Source organism: Vulpes lagopus, chromosome 2 (assembly GCF_018345385.1).
Source record: "Vulpes lagopus strain Blue_001 chromosome 2, ASM1834538v1, whole genome shotgun sequence".
NCBI lineage: Eukaryota > Metazoa > Chordata > Mammalia > Carnivora > Canidae > Vulpes > Vulpes lagopus.
In genome coordinates, this window is record NC_054825.1 from 11,233,964 (window position 1) to 11,258,117 (window position 24,154).

The 24,154-nt window shown below is 40.2% G+C and overlaps 1 protein-coding gene across 1 annotated transcript in view; it reads right to left on the reverse strand.

The window, feature by feature from the left end:
* LOC121485230 (SEC23 interacting protein) overlaps nucleotides 1–22,987 on the reverse strand; it is a 39,862-nt gene extending 16,875 nt beyond the window's left edge. The window contains 13 exon segments of the mRNA XM_041745357.1: nucleotides 1,623–1,718; nucleotides 3,946–4,098; nucleotides 4,629–4,747; nucleotides 5,095–5,303; nucleotides 6,660–6,801; nucleotides 7,649–7,738; nucleotides 9,053–9,173; nucleotides 10,698–10,787; nucleotides 14,504–14,578; nucleotides 14,581–14,699; nucleotides 15,517–15,736; nucleotides 18,167–18,699; nucleotides 22,740–22,987. Coding sequence (XP_041601291.1) covers nucleotides 1,623–1,718; nucleotides 3,946–4,098; nucleotides 4,629–4,747; nucleotides 5,095–5,303; nucleotides 6,660–6,801; nucleotides 7,649–7,738; nucleotides 9,053–9,173; nucleotides 10,698–10,787; nucleotides 14,504–14,578; nucleotides 14,581–14,699; nucleotides 15,517–15,736; nucleotides 18,167–18,699; nucleotides 22,740–22,902 — 2,130 coding nt within the window. The 5' untranslated portion in view covers nucleotides 22,903–22,987.
* Between the last annotated feature and the right edge of the window lie 1,167 nt (nucleotides 22,988–24,154).

Here is a 24,154-nt window from a genome sequence, read left to right on the forward strand (position 1 = left end):
GTCACCCCGTGGCACCTGAACAAAACAGCTGGCCAAATCAAGCTTGTCTATTAATGATTCCCAAACACTAGGATATTGGGAAACAAGTCCAAGTGGCTAATTCAGTAGGCAATATAGAAGAAATAAAACTGTCTGCCAGCCTTCTTTTCCACTTCCTATTATACCCCCATCCTCTCTCACTGAGTCACTGAATAATTACAATGAGTGTTTTGTCCTACAGCAGTGGTTCTCAAACAATGTTCCCTCAGAAAATGAAGCAAGAGGTTTACTGCACTAAAATGCAGCTATGGCCCAATTCACACAAAAAAAAATTTTTTTAATTAAGTCAATTCAATTAAAAAATGCGCAGAGGATTTGAACAGTTCCCCAAAGAAGACATACATACACACGGCAGGTACATGAAAATATGTTCTATATCATTAATCATCAGGGAAATGCAAATCCAACCCATAATGAAGTACCTATCACCCAACAACTGTTCAAAAACAACTGATTTTGGAAATTTCTATAAAATTAATTTAATAAATGAAAATTAGGGGCTCCTGGGTGGCTCAATCAGTTAAATGTTGGCCTTCAGCTCAGATCACGATCTCAGGGTCCTGGGATCGGGCCCCATGTCAGATTCCCTGCTCAGTGGGGAGTCTGCTTCTCCCTCTCTCTCAGCATCTCCCCTCTTCCTGCTCATCCTTTCATGTCATGCTCTCTCTCTCAAATAAATAAAAGCTATAAATAAATAAATAGAAATTAAATGTAACAAGTGAGTGTTTCCCTAGTTGCTCTATTTCTTTTTACACTCTTTTTAGCTGTTTTGTTTTGTAGTAAGTTTTACTTTTTGGGGTGCCTGGGTGGCTCAGTTAAGTGCCTGCCTTCAGCTCGGGTCATGATCCCAGGGTCCTGGGATCAAGCCCTGAGTTGGGCTCCCTGCTCACCAGGGAGTCTCCTTCTCCCTGTCCCACTGCCCCTCCTCCCTGCTTGTGCTCTTTCACTCGTTCTCTCTCAGACAAATAAATAAAATCTTTAAAAAAAAAAAAAAGAATTTTTGCTTTTTGGTTATTATTTAATGAGATTTTAGTGGGTCTATTCTTATCTCTTCAGATGATGAGAACTAAGAAGGGAGAAAATGAGCTAACATTTATTAGCTTAACTTCTATGCATTAATTCAACCCTTTAAGGAAGGTAGCATCATTTGCATTTTAGAAATTAGGGAAACCAAGAATCTGAAAAGTTAAGCAAATTCATCATGAATTAGGAGTTAAAAACGGTTGCAAAAAAAAAAAAAAACGGTTGAACTGGGTAGCAGGATGACCAATTCATCCAACTATCCACGGCTTACCCAGTTATTGCACCAGGAAATCCCCAAATACCAATATTAAAACTGAAAGTCCTTTATCATTCTCTCAGTCTCAGGAAAACCAGGATGGTCAGTTACCCTAACTGGGATTGATATCTGGTTCTGGCTGACTCTAAAGTCTACACTTCTATCAGCTCTACCACTATGCCCTTGAGCAGGGAGCACACCAGTTGGCCCAACCATACTGGTATTAATGAAAACTTCCAAAATATAAACAAGCTAGTCAAATTATGAGTTTTAGTTTCAGTTTTAAGGGCAGAAATGAACTTACCAGTTTAACTGCTTTCTGTTTTACAAAGTTAGCTATCTTCTTTCTGGGTCCAAGAGGTATGCCCATTTCCTTCAGGTCATCAACTGTACACATAAGCTTTAAAAGAAAACAGACAAACAAGCACATTAGTTAATCTAATGATAGATGAAACTGGAATCAAGAAATGATAAAAAGGAACCATCCCATTGAAATCAATCTAAGATCCAGTCAATTTTTTAAAGTTAATTTGTTTTTAGATCATAGATTTAGGTTGTAAAATCTGAGCCTTCTACATCTAAACCATTCTAGTAGTTTTTAGCAGAAAATACACACGTGCTGTACAAAATTCAAAAGCTACAGTCAAGCAGACAATGAAGTCTCTTACCACCACTCCTGTTCCAACCACCCAGTTCTCTCAGCAGCCACTGCAATCTGCTCTCCTAGAGACAACTTCTGTATACACAGCACCTACATGGTTTTCCTTGGATGTATGTACCCTGCTATGCAAATGGGACTGAACTGTGCACTTTTCACATAACATATCTTAGAAATAACTTCCTACCATTATCTCTGACACTGCCTTATTCACTCAACAGCTGCATTCTGTTATGTGCATGTACCATAAACTATTATACTAGTGTCCTCCTACTGGACACAGAAAGTGTTTCTAAGGTTTTGCTATCATAAACACTGTGCTGGGATCCCTGGGTGGCGCAGCGGTTTGGCGCCTGCCTTTGGCCCAGGGCGCGATCCTGGAGACCCAGGATCGAATCCCACATCAGGCTCCCGGTGCATGGAGCCTGCTTCTCCTTCTGCCTATGTCTCTGCCTCTCTCTCTCTCTCTCTGTGACTATCATAATTAAATTTAAAAAAAATTTAATAAAAAAAAAAATAAATAAATAAACACTGTGCTATAGCAAGTATCTTTGTAGATGCTCTTGTGTAAATACCTCTATTGACATTATTCCTGGTAGTCAAATTGCTGGGGCAAGAGATTGGTTTTTTGTTTTTTGGGTTTTTTGTTTTGTTTTGTTTTTGTATTTTAAAGATGTATTACCATCTTAACATAGGGAATAAATAGGACTGCTGGAGGGGAGGTGGGTAGGAGGGATGAGATAACTTAGTGATGGGCACTGAGGAGGGAACATGATGTAATGAGCACTGGGTGTTATACATAACTGATGAATCACTGAATTCTACCTCTGAAACTAATATACTGCATGTTAATTAAATTGAACTTAAATAAAAATATGTTTAAATAAAATTTCCAACCCTGCCACCATTTTAAATACACTAAAATCTTCCTCAAAAAAAAAGTTATAATCCTTCATTAAAAAGGAAAAAATAGGGGCACCAGGGTGGCTCAGTTGGTTAAGTGTCTGCCTTCAGCTCAGGTCATGATCCTGGGGTCCTGAGATCGAGCTCCATGGTGGGCTCCCTGCTCAGTGGGAGTCTGCTTCTCCCTCTCCCTCTGGTCCCACCCACCGCTTGTGAACTCTCTCATTCTTTCTCAAATAAATAAAATTTTGGTAAAAATATTTACCAAACTGCTTTCCATACGGGCTGTAGCAATTTAGTCTTACAAACAGTATGTAAGGAAGGCTGGGTGGCTCAGCGGTTGAGAATCTGCCAACTCAGAGCCTGATCCCAGAGTCCTGGGATAGAGTCACACATCGGGCTCTTCAGAGGGAGCCTGCAGCTCCCTCTGCCTATGTGTCTGCCTCTCTCTGTGTGTCTCTCATGAATAAATAAAGTCTTTAAAAACAAAAAAAAACAGTATGTAGATGGTGCCCACTTACCCTCACCCTGGCCCACATTATATACTAAGAAGTTTTTATTTTTGTCAAACCGAAAGGTTAAAAAAAACTCATTGTACCTTTAATCTTTCTCTCAAGAGTTTTCATATGACAAAAAGCCATTTTTGTTATTTCCCTTTCTGTACATCATCTGTTCATATTCTTCACCTATTCTACTGTGTTGATAGCCTTTGTGGAATTAATTCAGAGGAGTTTTAAATAATACAGAAATAAATCTTTTGTCTCTAATGTGTGTTCCAAATAGTCTTCTTAATCATCACTGGCCTCTAGATGTTGTTTAGGAAATCTCCTGCTATCCAATTTTTCTTTTATGGCTTCTGGGTTTTGTGTCATACTTAGAAGCCCTCCCAGATTATACTAAAACACAAACAAACAAAACTCCTGTGTTTCTCAGTTTTTAAATATTTAAGTCTCTGCCTTATCTGAAATGTATCATGACGTAAGAGTGTTCAAATCATTCTTAATTTTTGATCTAATACACAAGAAAAACAATCTTAAACAAAAATGAATCAAAATATTCTCAGTACCAGAGATTCCATGTCAATCTTTTCCTTTTCAAATATGCTAACATATTCAGACAGGCTAAGTGCTTCCAGAGTTTCTTGCAAACTTAGGACTTCTTCATTTTCAATGTCAAGGTCACAGGACTCATCCGAAGTCAACTTTGGCTCTTCAGGTATCTTAAGGGAAAAAAAAAAAAAAGTCAGGGGAACACTGCAAACCTCAGAAAAACTCCCATAAACTGTCCCCTGATCTACAGCAAATCTTAAACAATTTTGCTCCATATAGAAGTCATAATTTTGGGTAGTTTATCATCCAAAGTTTGAATATTCTGAAAAAGTTGTGAATAAATCACTCTCGTTCCCATTTCCTACAATAATTTACTTGACTTGTTTTTAATCAAAAACTTTTCTTCACATTTAAATTTATGATCCATAAGAAAGACAAGTGAGAAACTCAAGCTATATGATTCTATCATACTTATAAACCTCAGGGTACTTTGATTTATAAAGACATTTCAGGGGCACCTGGCTCACACCGTCAGAAATGCATAGGATTCTTGATCTTGAGGCTGCAAGTTTGAGCCCCATGCTGGGCATAGAGATTACTTAAACTTAAGAAAAAAAAAATTGTTTTTTCAGGAAACAGTTCAGACTTTAGGAAATTGTTTGGCTCCATCTCTAATCTAAATATGTTAACTGGGCCATACCTGTTTTTCCTGAAAATGTGGCTGCTTCACAACTCCATTAGCAACAGCAAAAGGTCCAGGAGACTTTGACAAATTCAAATCTTTTTGATTAGACAGGATGTCAAACAATATTAAAGAACCTAAAAAAAAAAATTGCAGTTTGCTTTATAATGTACTAATACTTTTATAACACTAAGTAAATTCTCCCTTTTTTTTTCAAAGTCCCTAGGCAAAAGTCATACAAAAGTTCAATGTCAATCAAGATCTGATCATCAATACTCTTGTTTTATCAAACAGCAGAATAAACTAAAATAAAAGCATTCCTAGGTAATTGAAAAGCAAAGGTAGAACAGAACCTAAACTCAACACATTCACATCCACCCTTTATAAAAATTTTAATCCTAAATCTCATACTAGCAACGTCACCTTAAAGCAGTGATAACTCAACAAAAATTATGTTTAAAATGTGGATATTTGACAGTTTTACCTAAACTGTGACCAGCAACAGAGACTCCTCCTTTGAAGTCTGGATTCCGACTCATAAATAGTGCATGCAGGCGGTTTATCTCCATTCTCACTTTCTCCACAATCGTCTGACAGTAGGTGGGGCTATTGTAAAATAAAATATCTAGCAAGGTTTCATTGGTAAAGTGACGAAACCGACCAATACTTGGTAAAGTGATTTTCTTAATATTCCTGTTTTAGAAAGAAAAAGCAAATTCAGTCACCAGACACCTTCCAATCTACAGATTCTTTAGAATTGAGACAGTGATTTCTAAATATACGAGTATAAGAATTCCACAGACTAATTATGAGTTGATTCTGTAGACAGTTATTATAAATCAATCAAGATAAAACAAAAAATAAGTCATGTGTGCCTAGAACTATACTGTGACTTTGGGGATTCTCCAAAGAGTTATCATATAAAATAAGGCTATGTAAAAATTTTAATGTTCTTTTTAAAGATGAAAGGCTACTCTTCCATTTTTCTTCCAATTAATTGGAAATCAGGATACCTGACAAAAACTGTGGTGGAAAGGACAACAGAGAATATAGCAAGGAATGAGAAAGGAGTTTCATGCACTGAAAATCTTTCTTGATTTGAGAATAGATATAGTGAAGTTCACGAACAACCACTCTCAAGATTACACTCTCATAAACAGGACTAACCATAGAATAATATATGGAATAACAGAGAATGCTATTTGCAGAATTAGTTTCATTAAAACATGTGCCCTGAACCATGATCTTCACTAAAATCCAGGTATGTTATTAGCCCTGTGTCCTAGCATAAATATTATCTAAATCTGTTTCTCAAAAAAAAAAAAAAAAAAAATCTGTTTCTTAATTGGGAGCTTTCAAAATTGACTGGGCTACTTTCAGTTGTCACAGTGCCTACAGATGTTGCTGGCCTTTTACAAGGACTGGAGATATTTTTGGCTGTTGGAGGTTGGGGGGGGGGGCACTACTATTGCCCAGTGGGTAGAAGAAAGGATGCTCCTAAACATCCTACAATGTACAGGATAGCCTCCTGTATAACCTACTATAGATTAGAATAGTATTCTAAAACTGGCTTACATTTATCAGATTCTCTTAAATGTTTATAATAGGAATGCAGACACGTATGCATGTGCACACATGCACAAACACAAATGCATGCGCACATGGAAAAGTAGCCAGTGTTTAAATCATGTCATCAGAGCAACTATGTCATTTAAAGAAAGGATTAAATTTATTGAAAACATACGTTGAAGTTACAATAAACTACTTCATATTACGGTTTAAATTTTGAATCTAGGGATCCCTGGGTGGCGCAGCGGTTTGGCGCCTGCCTTTGGCCCAGGGCACGATCCTGGAGACCCGGGATCGAATCCCACATCGGGCTCCCGGTGCATGGAGCCTGCTTCTCCCTCCGCCTGTGTCTCTGCCTCTCTCTCTCTCTCTCTCTCTCTGTGACTATCATAAATAAATAAAAATTAAAAAAAAAAAAAAAAAAAAATTTTGAATCTAAGTTTGACTAATCTGAACAACGAGTTATCAAAGTCCACAAACCTGTCAACACCTGTGGCATCCCCACCCAAGGAACTATGCCAATGAACAGGAAGGAATTCCACTCTGCTTACTTTCCGATCGTCTAAAGATTTCTTGAAATGTGTCTGCAGCAATTTCAGAGAAACCACCCTAAAATCATCCACTTAAAAAAAGAAAATCAGGGAAGACAAATTAAATTGATTAAATGTCCTAGCTTGATAGATAGTTGGTAATTCCCTCAAATATTCTAGTACTTTTTATATAACAAACTTTTTAAGAAAAAAAAATAGGAATGACAAAATCAGTCCAAAAAGGAAAATACCCCACCTTTAGGAAGCTCTTTTTAATTTTTCAATATTTCAGAGGAATGTATAGAACAACTGAAAAACATTTAACTACCATTCCTGGAAGGCAGCATAGCACTATAGATACACACTCTGGAATAGAGGACCCCCACTCAAGAACCCACAGACCATGATACAGGAGAGATCAACTTACACCTACGCACTTCAGTGCCTCACCTACTAGTGGGGAGAACAGCACCAGCACCTATACCCCCCTCAAGGTTTATTGTGAGAGGTGAGTAACACAACGTATGCAAAATGCCTGGTACAAATCAAGTATTCAATAGAACTATTATTATACAGATATAAGAATAAAACTTCAAAAATTTAAGTAAACCAGGCAGATTGTTCCATTAAACAACTTCAACTAATTCACTTTAAATCACCTCAATGCACAGGTATACCTAGTTGCCAAAAGTGCCTAGGCAGAGGCTATTTGTCAGAAAGACTAATTTCCAAGATTCCTTCTAATTCTTCATTGTAGGATTTTATGAATTACCTATATCATAGAAGCAAATCAAGTATACGTTATTTCCTAGTGACCACTTAAATCTCCTCTTACAGTTCCTCAGCCAGTAGTAAAGAGCTGGAAGCTATCTCAAAAATGAACATTTAAAAGTTATCACTTCTCAATTCATTCCATGAAATAAAATGACTAATACTTACCACATTCAATAATGCTTCTAAAGCGCAAGTCACACACAGGTCCAATCCCATGTACCATGAACACCAAATGATCAACCCGAGGCATTTCCCCTACAAAAGAAATACATACATGCCTACACGCATACATACAAACTGGGAAATTGTTTGGGTTTTCGTATTTAAATAGCAATATTCTAGATACCCTTTTTGTCATCAAGATAGGGCAAAGAAATTCAAGACCCCTCCCAAGCTAATAAGTTTCATTACTCTCTATAAATGAGAAGAACAAAGCTCAAGGTCCATCTTGGCAAATAACAGTGAACTAGACCAAGAAGTGGAGGAATCATGCCACCTCTGATCCCAGATGCTACCAGCATCTGATAACCAGCAGTTTTGTACCTACTGGAGCATCTTCAAGTTATATATAGGAAAACCAAGTTAAATCTATTATTCTACTCTGGCATATAGAAACAACTACAAGTTAAATCTACTATTTTACTCTGGTTATTTTGTTCACATTCATCATTTGAGTACATTTATTTATGTTAGTAGTCGCATAAGGCAGTGAAACAAAAATGAAAGTATATAATAGTCAAAATAAAATCTGTATTTGGGCAGCCCCGGTGGCGCAGTGGTTTAGCACCGCCTACAGCCTGGGATGTGATCTTGGAGACCCGGAATCGAGTCCCACATCAGGCTTCCTGCATGGAGCCTGCTTCTCCCTCTGTGTCTCTGCCTCTCTCTCTCTCTCTCTCTTCCTGTGTCTCTATGAATAAATAAACAAAATCTTTAAAAATAAATAAATAAAATTAAAAAAATAAAATAAAATAAAATAAAATAAAATAAAATAAAATAAAATCTGTATTTTAAATGGTGTAACAGGATAGATCAAAGCACATACACTGGAGTAGGCATTGGCCAAATGGGCCTGTTTTTTATAAAGCTTTAATGGAACATGGCTATGCTCATTTGTTTACCTACTACGTACAGATACTTCCACACTACAATGGCAGAGTTGAATACAGATGCAGCAAAGTCCATATAGCCTGAAACATTTACTATTTAGCCCTTAACAGAAAAAGTTTGCCAACTTCTGCACTACAGTAATACAAACATGAGACATGACCACAAAGGTCCAAAAATATTGCCAAGAGCCTAGTTTCAACCAGCAAAGTGCTTGTTCACAACAATACATATTTTAGAATCCATGTCACATGGTTTGTAGATCTTCAACAGAATTCTGTATTTAAAAATAAACAGATATAAAAGTAATAGAAGTAAAAGAAAGATATGTGCCAACCTGCCTGATTTCTGAATGCTATGGCAGGTAGTCCTAATAATTGCTTCCTTTTTCATCATTCTAAAAAATGATGCTGAAAGAGAGGAGTCTAAAAATGACCTTGGCCCTTAGGAAGCGATACACACCGTCAGGAATCTCATCAAGGTTATCATCAATCCCACGCTTTACAACCCTGGGCCTTGTCTGTCCATCTTGTGTGGTTCCCCATTCATCTGGTACCGATGAAGGCTGGAACTGGACAATAACCTTCAAGACACGACAGAAGGATTATGACAGAGCTCAGGACCAAGACTATTTCCATTACAGGCTAAATAATTTATTTCAATACATAATAAACTACTTGATAATATAAATAGTTAACAAATCAAGTGTTATATTGTTCTCCCAAAACAATTTCTTTAACAGTCCTGCTAGTGTTCATTAACCGTTAAAACTAGGCAAATCAATATCGTTATTTCCAATGCTTATACTAGAAAATACAGCAACTAAATCAGAAGTAATATACCTTGGTTTTAAAAATATAACATAAAAATCCAGGTTTACACATAAGAAATAACGAAAATTACCTCGAATGGAGAAATCTTTGTCTTACAAAAATATTTAAGGCATAATCCTTTGAATAGCAAGATTCCCAATTAATTTACAAATTCAATTTCAATGCCAAAAACTGTTTTACCCACCGCTTTTTAAGAAAACATGTATTTTGTTATAAATCAGCTTAATTTAGTCCCATGTCATGCAGAAATTTTTCTTTAAAAAAAAAAAAAAGACGCATGCAAGATGGTATGCAAAATTTTTGTATATGCATCAAAAAAAAATGAAAAACAAAAGGTAAAAAGTAGTTACCATCAGGAGAAATGGGAAATGCAGAAGAGGCTTTTGTTTTTTATTTTATTTCTTTATACTGTTTAAATTTTGTTGACATATAAAGATTTTTACTTATTTCAGTATCAATAAGGACTACAGAAGTGATAAGATTAAAATTAATTTTGTTTTCTTGTATACTTCTCTAAAATAAATAGCCTATGTTCTGAAAAATTACTGTATGCCAAGCATTATGCTGGATGTTTCTGTATAAATTACTTCATTTTATCTGAAATAAGACCCTGGGAGGTACTTATTACAAGTGAGGAATCTGGAACTCAAAGATCTTAAGTATGGGAAATGAAAGAACACCCCTAATCAGTATCTTAAAAAAAAAAAAAAAAAGTTTGTAGAGACAATACAAATAAGAAAAGGAAGGACATATCTTTTAAAGTGGAAACAAACCATTATCAAGGGTAGGGGAGACAAACTATGGCCTGCAAGCCAACTCTGAGCCACGACCTTTATAAATAAAGTTTTACTGCAATAGACACACCCACCAGTTTATATATTATCTGCAGCTGCTCTCAGGCTACAGCGGCAGAGCTGACAGCTGCAGCAGAGATCACACAGCCTACGAAGAATTAAATATTTACTCTCTGGCCCTTTACAGAAAAAGCCTGACGACCTCTGATCAAGTGCAAACATTTGTCAAGCAACTTCAATGGTGCATACTAAGCTTCAGTTAATACGCTGCCATAAACAGAAACTTCATGAGAAAAATTTAAATTTAATTTTTGTTTCTATGATCAATGTGAACTATAGTAAGCTTTTAAAAACCATGCAATTGTTATAAATATATCCCTACAGAAGTTAATTAAAATGAACATTTTTTTATCAACCACATTCACCAAAATAATTAATAAAATGAACCTAATATCTTAATATCTTAAACAATAACATTACCTTTGGATTGTGCATAACGATTGTTTCTCCACTTGGGAATTCTAATCTACGGTGCCACTGATTCGTGGTCACTGCTTTTTTATATTCAGCCTAAAATAATGGAAACAAATAATCCAGTAAGACAAATCTATACCACATTGAGAAAAAGTGTGGAAGTATAACACAATGACAATAAAAATAATGTAACAGCAGCTGTCATGTATTAACACACTTGTCAGTCACTTTATACACATTATTACCTCATTTAATTAATTCCTCTCAACACTCCTAAACAAGACTATCCCCATTATACAGAAAAGAAAACAAAGGTTTACAAAGCCTATTATTTCCTAAGGCTGCTGTCACAAAGTACCACAAACTGAATGGCTTTTTTTTTTTAAGATTTATTTATTTATTCATGAGAGAGAGAGAGGCAGAGAGACATAGGCAGAGGGAGAAGCAAACTCACCATGGGGAGCCCAATGCAGAACTCAATCCCAGGACCTCGGGATCACATCCCAAGCAGAAGGCAGACACTCAACCATTGAACCACCCAGGCGTCCCAAACTGAATGGCTTCTAACAACAGAAATGTTATTATCTCACAGTTTTGGAGGCTAGAAGTCTGAAATCAAGTGTAAGTGGGGCTATGTCCCTCAGAAACCTATAGGGAACTCCTTCCTTGCCTCCTCCAAGCTTCTGATGGTTTACCAGCAATCTTTAGTGTTTCTTGCTTATAGTCGCAACACTCCCATTCTCTATTTTTACACAGTATGACATCAAGTCATACTGGATTAGGGGCCCACCCTTCTCCAGAATGATCTCATCTTAACTAATTATATCTGCAAGCATCCTATTTCCAGGTAAGATCATATTCAGAGGCACTAGAGGTTAGGACTTCAACGTATCTTTCGGAGGGTGGAAAGGAGGACACAACTCAACCCCTATTAGACATTTTAAGTTCACAGCTACATGACATTACACACTGTAAACTAGCAATGGCAGAACTGCAGTTCACTCCCACCCTCAACTTTCCAACTCCAAAGACATGACTGTTGAGGAGCTCCTGGGTGGCTCAGTCAGTGAAGCATCACCTTCCACTCAGGTCATGATTCCAGGGTCCTGGGATTGAGCCCCACACTGGGCTTCCTGCTCAGTGGGGAGCCTGCTTCTCCCTCTCCCTGATGCTCCCCCTGCTTGTGCTCTCTCTCCCTCTCTTTCAAATAAATAAAACCTTAAAAAAAAAATAAAAAGACCTGACTATTGAACCATTTTCTTACTCTTCCTCCAGACAGAGTATTCTACTTTCAACAAGGAAAAAAAAAAGGTCTGAGGACCTCTTGGAGAGAGACACAAGATGAAGTAAACTAGCACATCCACTGTCCAAAGTTATTTTTGTGTTTTTTTTTTTTAATTATTAACAACGGTTATCTGACAATCATGTCAAAATAGATGAATTTCTTTTTGTCTCCCAATCACTGATTAATGATTCCTCTCCAACAGCCTCTATCCCTTTGACTCTTCCTCACCTGGCTTTTTGTCATTTTTACCATATTTATAATTATTAAAAGCAGGAATACAAATAAAAATGTTTAAAGGAAAACAGCTTATTCTTTTTTCTTTTTTTTTTTTTAAGACTCTATTCATTCATGAGACAGAGAGAGAGAGGCAGAGACATAGGTAGAGGGAGAAGCGGGCTCCCTTCGGGGAACCCGATGCAGGACTTGATCCCAGAACCAGGGAATCACAACCTGAGCCTAAGGCAGACGCTCAACTGCTGAGCCACCCAGGGATCCCAGTCTTGGTTATTCTTGATACTTTGACCCTTCCATATAAAATTCAGGAGGAGTTTACAAATTTTACCTTAAAAACTCTGATGTGATTTTGATTGGGATTACATAAAATTTATAAAATAACTTGGAAAGAATGGACATCCTAACTGTGCATCTGTGAACATACTTAGTTCCATTTCTTGAGATCATCTTTTATTTCCTTTAATTCTGTTTCATAGTTTTCCTCCACAAGTTCATGTAGGTATTTGTCAGACCTTTTCCTACTCAGCCTATGGTTTTGTTAGTGTTATAAATAGCATCTTTTTTTTTTTTATGGGTGCTAGTTATTTCTTTCTTTTTTTTAATGTAGGCTCCATGTCCAACATGGGGCTCAAACTCACAACCCTGAGATCAAGAGTCACGCACTCTACCACCTGGGCCAACCAGCAGCCCCCCCTTAATTCTGTTTCATAGTTTTCCTCCACAAGTTCATGTAGGTATTTGTCAGACCTTTTCCTACTCAGCCTATGGTTTTGTTAGTGTTATAAATAGCATCTTTTTTTTTTTATGGGTGCTAGTTATTTCTTTCTTTTTTTAATGTAGGCTCCATGTCCAACATGGGGCTCAAACTCACAACCCTGAGATCAAGAGTCACGCACTCTACCACCTGGGCCAACCAGCAGCCCCCCCAGTTAGTTGTTTTTTTTTTAATTTTTATTTATTTATGATAGTTTTCCTCCACAAGTTCATGTAGGTATTTGTCAGACCTTTTCCTACTCACCTATGGTTTTGTTAGTGTTATAAATAGCATCTTTTTTTTTTTTAAGACTCTATTCATTCATGAGACAGAGAGAGAGAGGCAGAGACACAGCAGAGGGAGAAGCAGGCTCCATGCACCGGAAGCCCGACGTGGGATTCGATCCCGATCTCCAGGATCGCACCCTGGGCCAAAGGCAGGCGCTAAACCACTGCGTCACCCAGGGATCCCAGTCTTGGTTATTCTTGATACTTTGACCCTTCCATATAAAATTCAGGAGGAGTTTACAAATTTTACCTTAAAAACTCTGATGTGATTTTGAATTGGGATTACATAAAATTTATAAAATAACTTGGAAAGAATGGACATCCTAACTGTGCATCTGTGAACATACTTAGTTCCATTTCTTGAGATCATCTTTTATTTCCTTTAATTCTGTTTCATAGTTTTCCTCCACAAGTTCATGTAGGTATTCAGAGAGAGAGGCAGAGACAGGCAGAGAAGCAGGCTCCATGCACCGGAAGCCCGACGTGGGATTCGATCCCGGATCTCCAGGATCGCACCCTGGGCCAAAGGCAGGCGCTAAACCACTGCGTCACCCAGGGATCCCCAGTTAGTTATTTCTATTGCATAGGAATACCATTAACTCTGTGTGTGTTGATTTTATATCCAGACTTGTGCTACTGATATTTGTAAAAGTTCTCCTGACTTTCTATATAGATAATCATGTCATCATCAAATAGGTGTTTTTCTATTTCCAACTCTTCTCTTGTCTCAGTGCTCTCATAGGATAGGATCACCTACACAATATTGAGAAATATGTCTGCTTCTCTTCTCATTGGCTTTTTCACTTCTTAACCTCCTCTGCATCTTTCCTGATCTGGTCTCAGCATCATGAAAGAGGCTGAAAAGGAGCTAAGATCTCCCTCGGTTACAGCCATGTGTTATTGAGATGGTCAGTAAGTAGCTCTCCCACCCTCAAAGCCAGTGTCACCCATTTATAATCAAATACAACTGAGATAAAGTGAATACTTTTAGATACTGCTTGGATTTTATACTTAGACTATATGCTATAGCCTATGTTTTTTAAAGAAAAGCATAAAGGTCACCTGGGTGGCTCATCAGCTAAGCACTTGCCTTCGGCGTAGGGCATGATCCTGGAGTCCGGGGATCAAGTTCGCATCGAGCTCCCTGCATGGAGCCTGCTACTCTCTCCACCTGTGCCTCTGCCTCTCTCTCTGTGTCTCTCATGAATAAATAAAATATTTTTTTTTAAGAAAAGGAATAAAGCCCACATACCTCTAATTTTTCACTGAACTCCTCTGTATAGGGAATAAATCTGCTGTCTGTGTCCCCTTTGTAAACCCCGTAACAAAATCTCTCACTTCAGCGGGCTCCTCCTCCCAGTACACGGCCTTCCTCACTCGATCATAGAGATAAACATCATAGCGCCCTCCATCCGTGCCTAGAACGACGCTCTCCGGATCTGGCTGGACTGGAGTATAAAATCCACATTTTAACCCAACAGTTACAAGAGATGTTTAAGAGTAATAAATAATGAATATGGTGACTGGCTGATCCTAAAAGACAAAGAACTAAGCCCATTTTTGTTTAAAAATAGAAGTTTACGATCAATTTGTGCTGCTCAAAATTAGGACTCTTCTTAAGTGAAGAAAAAATAGCCACAGTGAAGTTTTAAAACATGATCATGAAAAAAAATCATAAAATCATTCAAGTAACTGGTGGGTTTCCATTTTTTCATCAAAGCAGCAATGCTCCATGAAATATGTTTCTAGAGGGTACTAACAAGTGATTGTTACATCCCATGATGAAATATCATCAGGATAAACACAAACACATATTCTCTACACTCCACTCTTAATACCTTCACACACTCCAGTGCACTACCTCAAAAAGGTACATGGAGTGAAATCACTGCCAAAACTCACCTGATCATAGAACCCTTTTCAGAGCGTCTTCAGGAACAAGAGTTCCAAAGAAGATGTTTTATAAATGCCCGTAACTATAAATGAATAAGGGAAATAACGAAAATTGACACCCACCTTATAGGAACTATTCTATTTCTCTAATCTAAAACACCTTTAAACAAAGAAGAAAATTATTAAAACACTTCCTTAAAAACCTTGCTCTAATAACTCAGGACGTACATTAATATCATTATCTTAAGGTATAGTCTGGTGGAGTCCACCAGGACTAAGGAATCTGACACACACAAAAAGCGAGCCATGGATAAATCACTCTTTACTTCTCGTCCTAAAATCAAATACAGGCGGTGCATAATCAGTGCTTACCTGAATTATAGATTTCTTCAAGATTCAAAGAGTCAAACACACTGAAAGGCATCCATAGCTGTTTGTATTCTACCTCCTTGCAGTAAAACCAATGGGGCTGAACAGGTTCGTACTGGTTCTGAAGTAGAAAAGGTGGCGCGTGCACAGAGGGACCTGCAGGTCTAGCAAGTGCCTGCTGTTGCGTTGGAGGGCTCAACCCTGATGGCACTGAAGGAGGAATCTGAAGGACGCAAAAAAATTAGGACTATGACATGAGTCCAAAAAAAAATTCCATGTATGCCTCAGACCCAAAGAGATGTTTGTAATGATTACCCTACACATATTTCTAGACAACCGTTTAGATTAATAATTAGGCCTTAAAACAACTCAAATTTTTAAAAAACCTAACAAAGCCCAACACCAGTGTTAAAGTAATCTGGGCTTTCTCACATCGATGGCAAAGTAAACCAGCACCTTCACAGAAATGAATCTAGCAGTTATGTCTTCTACAATTTAGTTCATCTTTATAACTTGTATATTTCTTGACCTGGCCACTTCTAAGAACTCAACCTAAAGATGTAATTAAGAAACAAGTAAAAATTTACCTACAAAGATGTACACAAAAGGTCATTTATAATAGAAAATCACTGGACATAATCTAAATGTCTAACAGAGACCTGATTAAGTAATGATACATAAAATCAGAATACAATTATTTTAAACATTTTTAATTGAAAGTCATTTTGGGATGCTGTATCAATGTTAAAGTTACTGAGGTTAACTGTACTGTGGTTATGTTAAAGAACTTTCTTATTCTTAGGAAATACACACGAGAATACTTAGGAGTAAAGAGTCATCATGTATTCTACTAACCAAGTGTTTCCCAAAACAACTGCAGATAACACAGTGAGAACAGGAGAGAGAGGATGCCCAAATGTGTGTGAGAACACATGTTCACAGTGACAGAGCAAATGGGGTAAAAGGTTAATGACAGGTAAATATAGGTTAAGGTGCTGGAGTGCTGTTTGTGCTATTTTTATTTTTGCAACTTTCTTTTCTCTTTTTAAGCAGGCTCCACACCCAACAGAGAGCCCAGTGAAGGGCTCGAACTCACAATTTTGAGATCAAGAGTTGGATGCTTAACTGACTGAGCCACCCAGGTGCCCTTGCAACTTTAAGTCTCAAATTACCATTTTTAAAATTCTTAATTAGAAATTGTTCCAAAAATTTAATCAAAAAACTAGTATGTTAACTATACCGCACACTGTGATTCTAGTTACCTTCCAATATGCTGAAATCTAATATTATCAAAAGTTTGCACATTGATAGGATTTAAATTAATAAAACAGAGTCCATTCTCTATCCCTAAGAGAGAAGTTAGGTTTTACTCTGATTATAATATCACTATCTCTGCCACACTGGGTTGGGTTCTTAATTTTTCCTTTTAATCATTTCCCTTTTTCTGATTCAGTTGATTTCCCTGTGGAAGTCCGTTGAACAATTAGCTGGGAAAAGAGCATAAGGGAATTTCATAAAATTTACCCAATGCAAATGTTGTTCAATCACCCTCCTGAGATAGAGTCTGACTGTCCAGATCCAAATTTCATAATGTAAATAAAAGAAATTCAAATTGAAATAATGAATTTTAGTCTCTGTAATTGAATGTTTTGATTGAACAGGATAATTAAAAAATAAGAAATTGGCAGTCTGTTTTTTTTAAAGATTTATTATTTTTTTTAATTTTTATTTATTTATGATAGTCACAGAGAGAGAGAGAGAGAGAGAGAGGCAGAGACACAGGCAGAGGGAGAAGCAGGCTCCATGCTCCGGGAGCCCGATGTGGGATTCGATCCTGGGTCTCCAGGATCGCACCCTGGGCCAAAGGCAGGCGCTAAACCGCTGCGCCACCCAGGGATCCCGGCAGTCTGTTAATAACTGCTTGAACTCTCACATATCCCTAGAAGACATTATTGGTATCTTACACCAAAATCTGGAAATAACTAACATGTAGTTAACTCATTAAAATCAAGTACTACCTTCCATAAACTGAGAATATAAACTAATACATGAACCATTTGATGAGCTACCTTTAAACGAACGTTTACTTCAAAGCACATAGCTTACAAAAAATGCCCTCTGAAAACAGTTTGTCATCACATTGGTTATTAAAAGTGCAGTGTTTGGGCAGCCCAGGTGGCTCAGCAGTATAGCGCCGCCTGCAGCCCAGGGTATGATCCTGGAGACCCAGGATCGAGTCCCACGTCGGGCTCCCTGCATGGAGCCTGCTTCTCCCTTGGCCCGTGTCTCTGCCGATCTCTCTCCCTCTCTCTCTCTCTGTGTGTGTGTGTGTGTGTGTGTGTGTGTCTTGCAAATAAATACATAAAATAAAAAAAAAAGTGCAGTGATTTTAAAAACATAAGCTGAGAGAGAAATAAAAAATCACAGTGAGGGCACCTGCGTGGCTCAGTGATTGAGCATCTGCCTTCAGCTCAGGTCGTGATCCCAGGGTCCTGGGATCAAGTCCCAGATAGGGTTCCCCACAGGGAGCCTGCTTCTCCCTCTGCCTATGTCTTTGCCTCTCTCTGTGTGTCTCTCATGAATAAATAAAATCTTAAAAAAAAAAAAAAAAGATCACAGTGAATAGCTAGGATATAAACACATGTTTCCTTACCGGTGGCAGAGATCCTACAGGCATCTGGTACATCTGAACAGGGGGTCCGGGGGGTGGAGGATGGGTGGGATGGCCTTGTGTATGGCACTGTTGCAGCTGTGGTGGTGCAATATAAGGATTAGCTCGGCTGCTCACAGGGGTATGACGATACGGATTATGTCCCTGTTGGGGTGTTCCTTGCGGTGGGCTCCCAAAATTGGAAGGAGGGAGACTACTCGGCTGAGAAGGCAGATAAGTATTCATTCCCATCTGTGAAGAAGGTGGAGCACCATACTGAGCCTTCGAAATGGATGGTGAACATGCATTCAACACATCTTGGGATCCGGTTGTGAAAGGGAGAGCAGCTGGGGACTTGGAGAATGCTGAGTGTCCAGCTGATGTTGCCACAGTTGTTAACGGTGACTGTCCAATATTCCCAAAAGGATCACTACTGCTTGATACCTGAGAGAAGTAACTAAATGTCTGTGGGGTAGATGTGTGAGCAGAAGTCTGACCAAGGAAGCTGTCCTCCTCACCAACATCTGTGGAATCCTCTGAAAGGGAACCAGAGAGCAAACACTTTAAAGGATAGTCTATTGTTCTGCAGATATGATCCTATATGGCAGACCTAGCAACTGTATCTTTCATTTTGTTGTTCTATTTCTGCACTACTGAAAAAAAAAAAACAAAAACAAAAGAAAACCTTTTTCTTTGAAATGAAAAACTAGAGAATATGAATAAGAAACAACAAAAAAATGGAAAAATTAGAATTCATCCATAAGCCCAACTCCCAATCACTGTTAACAATTTGGTACATGAATTTTTATATTTTTTAACAAATATAAATAGTTACATATTTATTTTGTCAATATACATAAATTATACATATTTGTATGAGGATATTTTCTTTTTTTTTTTTTTTTTAAAGATTCTATTTATTTATTCACGAGAGACACAGAGAGAGAGAGGCAGAGACACAGGCAGAGGGAGAAGCAGGCTCCATGCCGGGAGCCCGACATGGGACTCGATCCCGGATCTCCAGGATCACGCCCTGGGCCAAAGGCAGGTGCTAAACTGCTGAGCCACCCAGGGATCCCGTATGAGGATATTTTCAAAAACAAAATCTGGGACGCCTGGGTGGCTCAGTGGCTGAGCTTCTGCCTTTGGCCCAGGGTGTGATCCTGGAGTCCCGGGATCGAGTCCCACATCGGGCTCCCTGCATGGAGCCTGCTTCTCCTCTCTCTGCCTGTGTCTCTGCCTTTCTCTCTGTGTGTCTCATGAATAAATAAATAAAATCTTCAAAAACAAAATCTGTACCTACTATTTTTAAATCTCATTTTGAATTTTTTCCTGGTAAAAAATAATTCAAATATTATTCCATTACCAAAATACATGTAATTTTATTTCTACAGTAACAAGAAATTTAAGTACAGATATGACTCTATCGACAAGAAGGGGTGTGTCAGGGCTCTTACCTACAAAGCATTCATTGTACAAATGAACATGCAGTATTTGTATTCCCAAGGCAAAGTAGGTCAACCATTAATTGCCATCCCTAAAGTCACACAGTAACACAACCAGATAACCAGTCATTAGAGAATGCCAAATCATGAAAAAAGTTATTTTCTAACTGAAGTTCTCATCACTTCCCTTTGCCCAAACTGATCTTCGCTGCAGGTATTATCAACATCAAATTATCTTCTCTTCTGTAACCAAGTTGTAAAATAAAAGGATTTTCCCTCTATTTGGCCTCAAAAGTCCAGCCTGCTCTTCCTAAGCGTTTATAAGCCTTAGCCTGTAGAAACTTTCCTCTTCCTAATCTTTTCCTTCTCCAGTCTCATTCCCTCTTATCTCCTACTGCTAGAAGCACGAAGCACAACAGGACCCACACCCAGCAGACAGTACACTGTGATCCTTGTCCGACTGGCCTTCTTTCAAGCTTCAGAATCCTTCTTGACCTCGGCGAAAGAAGGCCACTGGACTCAACAGTGATTCTGGCTTGAGCTTCTCTGTTACTTCATTATATTTCTCACATATCAACTTAACTAAGATACTCTACTATTCTAAATACTTTTCTCAGTTGTTTCTTTGTAACTAAAAATAAAATATCACCTCCTGCACAAAGCCCTTTGTCTACTGGTTCTATTCCCCTTTTTGGTAACATTTCCAGTGCCCACTCTCTCTTTTCATCTGCCTGGACTTCACTTGTTTTATTTCTCAGTTCATCTCTCAACACTAAAAACATGGAATGGGAAAAAACCTCTGTGGTATCCTTTGTCCTTTAAGACAACTTAGGATCAGCTTGATCCAAAAAACTTTTTTCTACTTAGCATCAATTGTAAATGGAATGCTGATCTCAAAATGCTGCCAGCTCCCCTCAGGGGCGCTCTCTAATTACACGTGGACACATTTGGTAAAAGACACTCACAACTTTAATGAGCACTTGTACACTCGTGACACTCCCAACTCTGTCTCAAACCGAGACTGCTCTCATGTGTTCCAGAATCTATTACTCAACTGCTTCCTCAAACTTTTGGCAGACACAGCCACATACACCTCAAACTCGGTAAGCCTGAAAATGAATGTATCACCTTAACCATCCCCCTTCATGTGCTCCTTTTACTACCTGGCTCAACAGATGTTTGCCAACATCCATCCAGACGCTCAAATCAAAACATCGTCTCTTAGACTCCCCCACCCTCGTCATTTCTCAATCCCTTCATTCAATCCTTCAGATACACATTCAAGAAACACGTACACAGGGGCGCCTGGGTGACTCAGTTGGTTTCACACGTCTGCCTTCGGCTCAGATCATGATCTCAGGATCCTGGGATTGAGCCCCACGCCAAGCTCCCTGCTCAGCGGGGAGTCTGCTTCTCTCTCTCTCTCTCTGCCCCTCCCCCCACCTCCCCCCCCCCCACCCATGCTGTCTCTTTCTCTCTCAAATAAATAAATAAAATCTTTTAAAAAAAGGCGGGGGGGGGGGGATCCCTGGGTGGCTCAGCGGTTTAGCATCTGCCTTTGGCCCAGGGCGTGATCTTGGAGTCCCAGGATCAAGTCCCATGTCGGGCTCCCTGCTTCTCCCTCTGCCTGTGTCTCTGCCTCTCTGTGTGTGTGTGTGTGTGTGTCTATCATGAATAAATAAAATCTTTTTTAAAAATCTTTAAAAAAAAAAAGTAATAAACATGTACATGGTATTCATTATATGCCAGCTAAGGAGCCAGGTCTTTGGGCTAAAAAAACTGAAAGAAGAGAAGCACGCTGACAGTGCCGACAGTATGACCTCCAGTGAGTTACTAAGTCAAACAATTTATAGACTAAAAAAATCTCTCACCTCTCATCCCTGGTCCTCATGCCCAAGGTGGCTGGCCAGGGCTAGAGTGCCACCCGCTCTACCAGACTGACCACTCTTGCTACAGTCAGCTTTCCTCCGCTGCAATTTCAGAAAGCTCCAGTCTTTCTGAAACATACTTCTAATTTTACTGCCTTGTTAATTTAAAGTCCTCCAAAGGCTCCCGCACAACCTATAGGATGAACCATAAACTCCCCCCGCACGGTATTGGAGGCCCTCCGCTGTACCACTGACTACTTGGGCCACTCCTCTGCACGCACTCTAGCACACACTGTAGCAGGAGCTGCAAACCTGCAGGAAGGGCACAGTCCAAATAGAGAGGCAGATACGAGGGATCCCTGGGTGGCGCAGGGGTTTGGCGCCTGCATTTGGCCTGGGGGGCAATCCTGGAGACCCGGGATCGAGTCCCGCATCGGGCTCCCGGTGCATGGAGCCTGCTTCTCCCTCTGCCTGTGTCTCTGCCTCTCTCTCTCTCTCTGTGACTATCATAAATAAATAAATAAAAATTTAAAAAAAAAAGTGTTTAAAGAGGCAGATACGTGTCCTTCACAAACATGATACGAACACCAATCCGCCTCTCATTACAGCCTTATACGAGGCTGGCCAGATAGGTACAGTGAAGCAGCACAGAGAGGGAAAGTAACATGCCTGGAGCCCTACAGCAATTAATTCCTGGCAGAGCCAGGGCTGAAACACGGTCTGCGCTCCTAAATACCATGCTCTGGGTTATGTCCCACAACCACGAAGAAGCAACACCCCTAGACAACAACAAAGAAATGGATGGGCTGGGGTGCGCACAGAAGTGGGGGCCAAGGAGAACCGGAAAGAGCTTCCTGGACAAAGTGAAGCGCTGCACTCTGTGCCTCCACCTGGCAGGTATTACACATCTGTCTGCCCTAGGAGATGCCCGACTGTGACCTAGTTACGGGGCACTAACTTCTTCGCGTTCCCCGCAAGCACCGGGCACACCACTACAGACGCAACAGGAATCTGGGCAGTGCCAGTGCCACTGTGGAGAGTCCAGCCCTCGGGACAGAGGGTTCCTTGGACTACGAGCAAGCCTCAGGATCCGGCCGCCGCCTCCGACATCTCGGCGCTCCCGGGCCACTCAAATCTGGCGGCTAATGGCCGTGGCACCCAACCCACGGAGTTGGATGGAGACGGACGGAAAAGCTCCCACCCGACCCCCGTGACCCCACGCCCCCCGCGTCCCCCCGGATCCCCGCACCACCTCCCTACTACCTCCCGGCAGGAGCAAGGAGGGCGAGACAGCGGCCGCCTGGGTGACTGGGATGAAGGGCACGTTGAAGCTGAATTCCGTGGCCGAGGAGGAGAAGAGCAAGTTAGTGCCCGATGAGGAGGTGGACGCGGCGCCGCCACCACCGTTAGGTTTCCTCTCGGCCATGGCTGCGGCCCACCGTCCGTTACACGTCTCCTGGCAGCCGGTGCCGCACCACCGGCCGGAAACCGGTCACACTCGGGGCCAACACACTTCCGCACTTGCGCACAAGGCCCCGGAACAACGGGAGGCTGAGGAAGCGGCCTTCCCCTTCCCCTGGAAAGCGTCGCCAGGAACCAACATGGCGGCGCTAGCTTCACGCCCGAGTCCTGGCACGTGACACGCCCAGGTGCTGCCGGGGCCGAGGCTGGGGCTGGAGCGTGGGCGTGGCTGGCGCTGCCGCTGATTCTGAATCAAGGCATTGGCGGACGCCGAGTGAGGGTCCGAGATTGCGGGGGTGGGGCGCTCCGGGCCTCCTAAAAGTACCCCCCGGAGAACGTAACTAGCAAAGGTTTTGAAGAAACAGCGCAAGCCTGCAGGAGCAGACCGAGAGTGCTGCCCGCTTTGGGAGGGAAGAGGTGTGTGAGCCATTTGTAGCCAAAGCTGAGCCCAGCTCACCCACGCTCGCTCTCACATCCAGCCCGCCCACATGTCTTTCTGGACTGAACTGAACTCTTTTTTGTAGGCCCAGAAATAGAAATGGCAAAAACTTTTGAAGTTTTTAAGCCGTGTTTAAAAGAGGAACCAGGGGATTGAAATTTAGAGGTGCCACTTTTAAAATAGCTTTCTGTATCTCTCTGCAATAATCTGATTAGTTGAATCCCCAAATGCACTGTGGATGATTTGGACGTAATTGTCATCGTTCATGTAGTTAGAGATTATGAAATTTAAAAAAATGACAGATAAGTAGCTTTGTGGGGTGTGGAAGAAGAAGCTAGACCCCGAAAGGAGCTTTGACATCATGTAACTCCTCCCCTGCAGCTGTTCACGTCTGCATAGAGCCTGTTTAATTCAGTAACTATTTAGTGCACTTACCGTCAGAGATAAACTGGTTCAAGCAGTAAGGATAGATTTTACTCAGTAATAACTATTACAACATAAAAGAGGGTACATCGTGAACTCAACTAAACTTCCCCAAAACAAAAGACTGGAGACTTTTCTAAAGACTGGAGTGCTAAGGGGAAAGCATTGAGAGGTGCCAAGGGGCGTTGGTCCGTGTGACTAGGCCACCTGGTTTGTTAATTGGCACTTATCTGGAGGAGAAACAGACTTCTCATGTCTCTATGACAGCCACTTGTACAGGTTAGAGCAATACACCACCAGGCTGGGAGGAGATGGGCCTTGAGAAGACGGTTCTGTGTGGCAGATTTGCATCTCA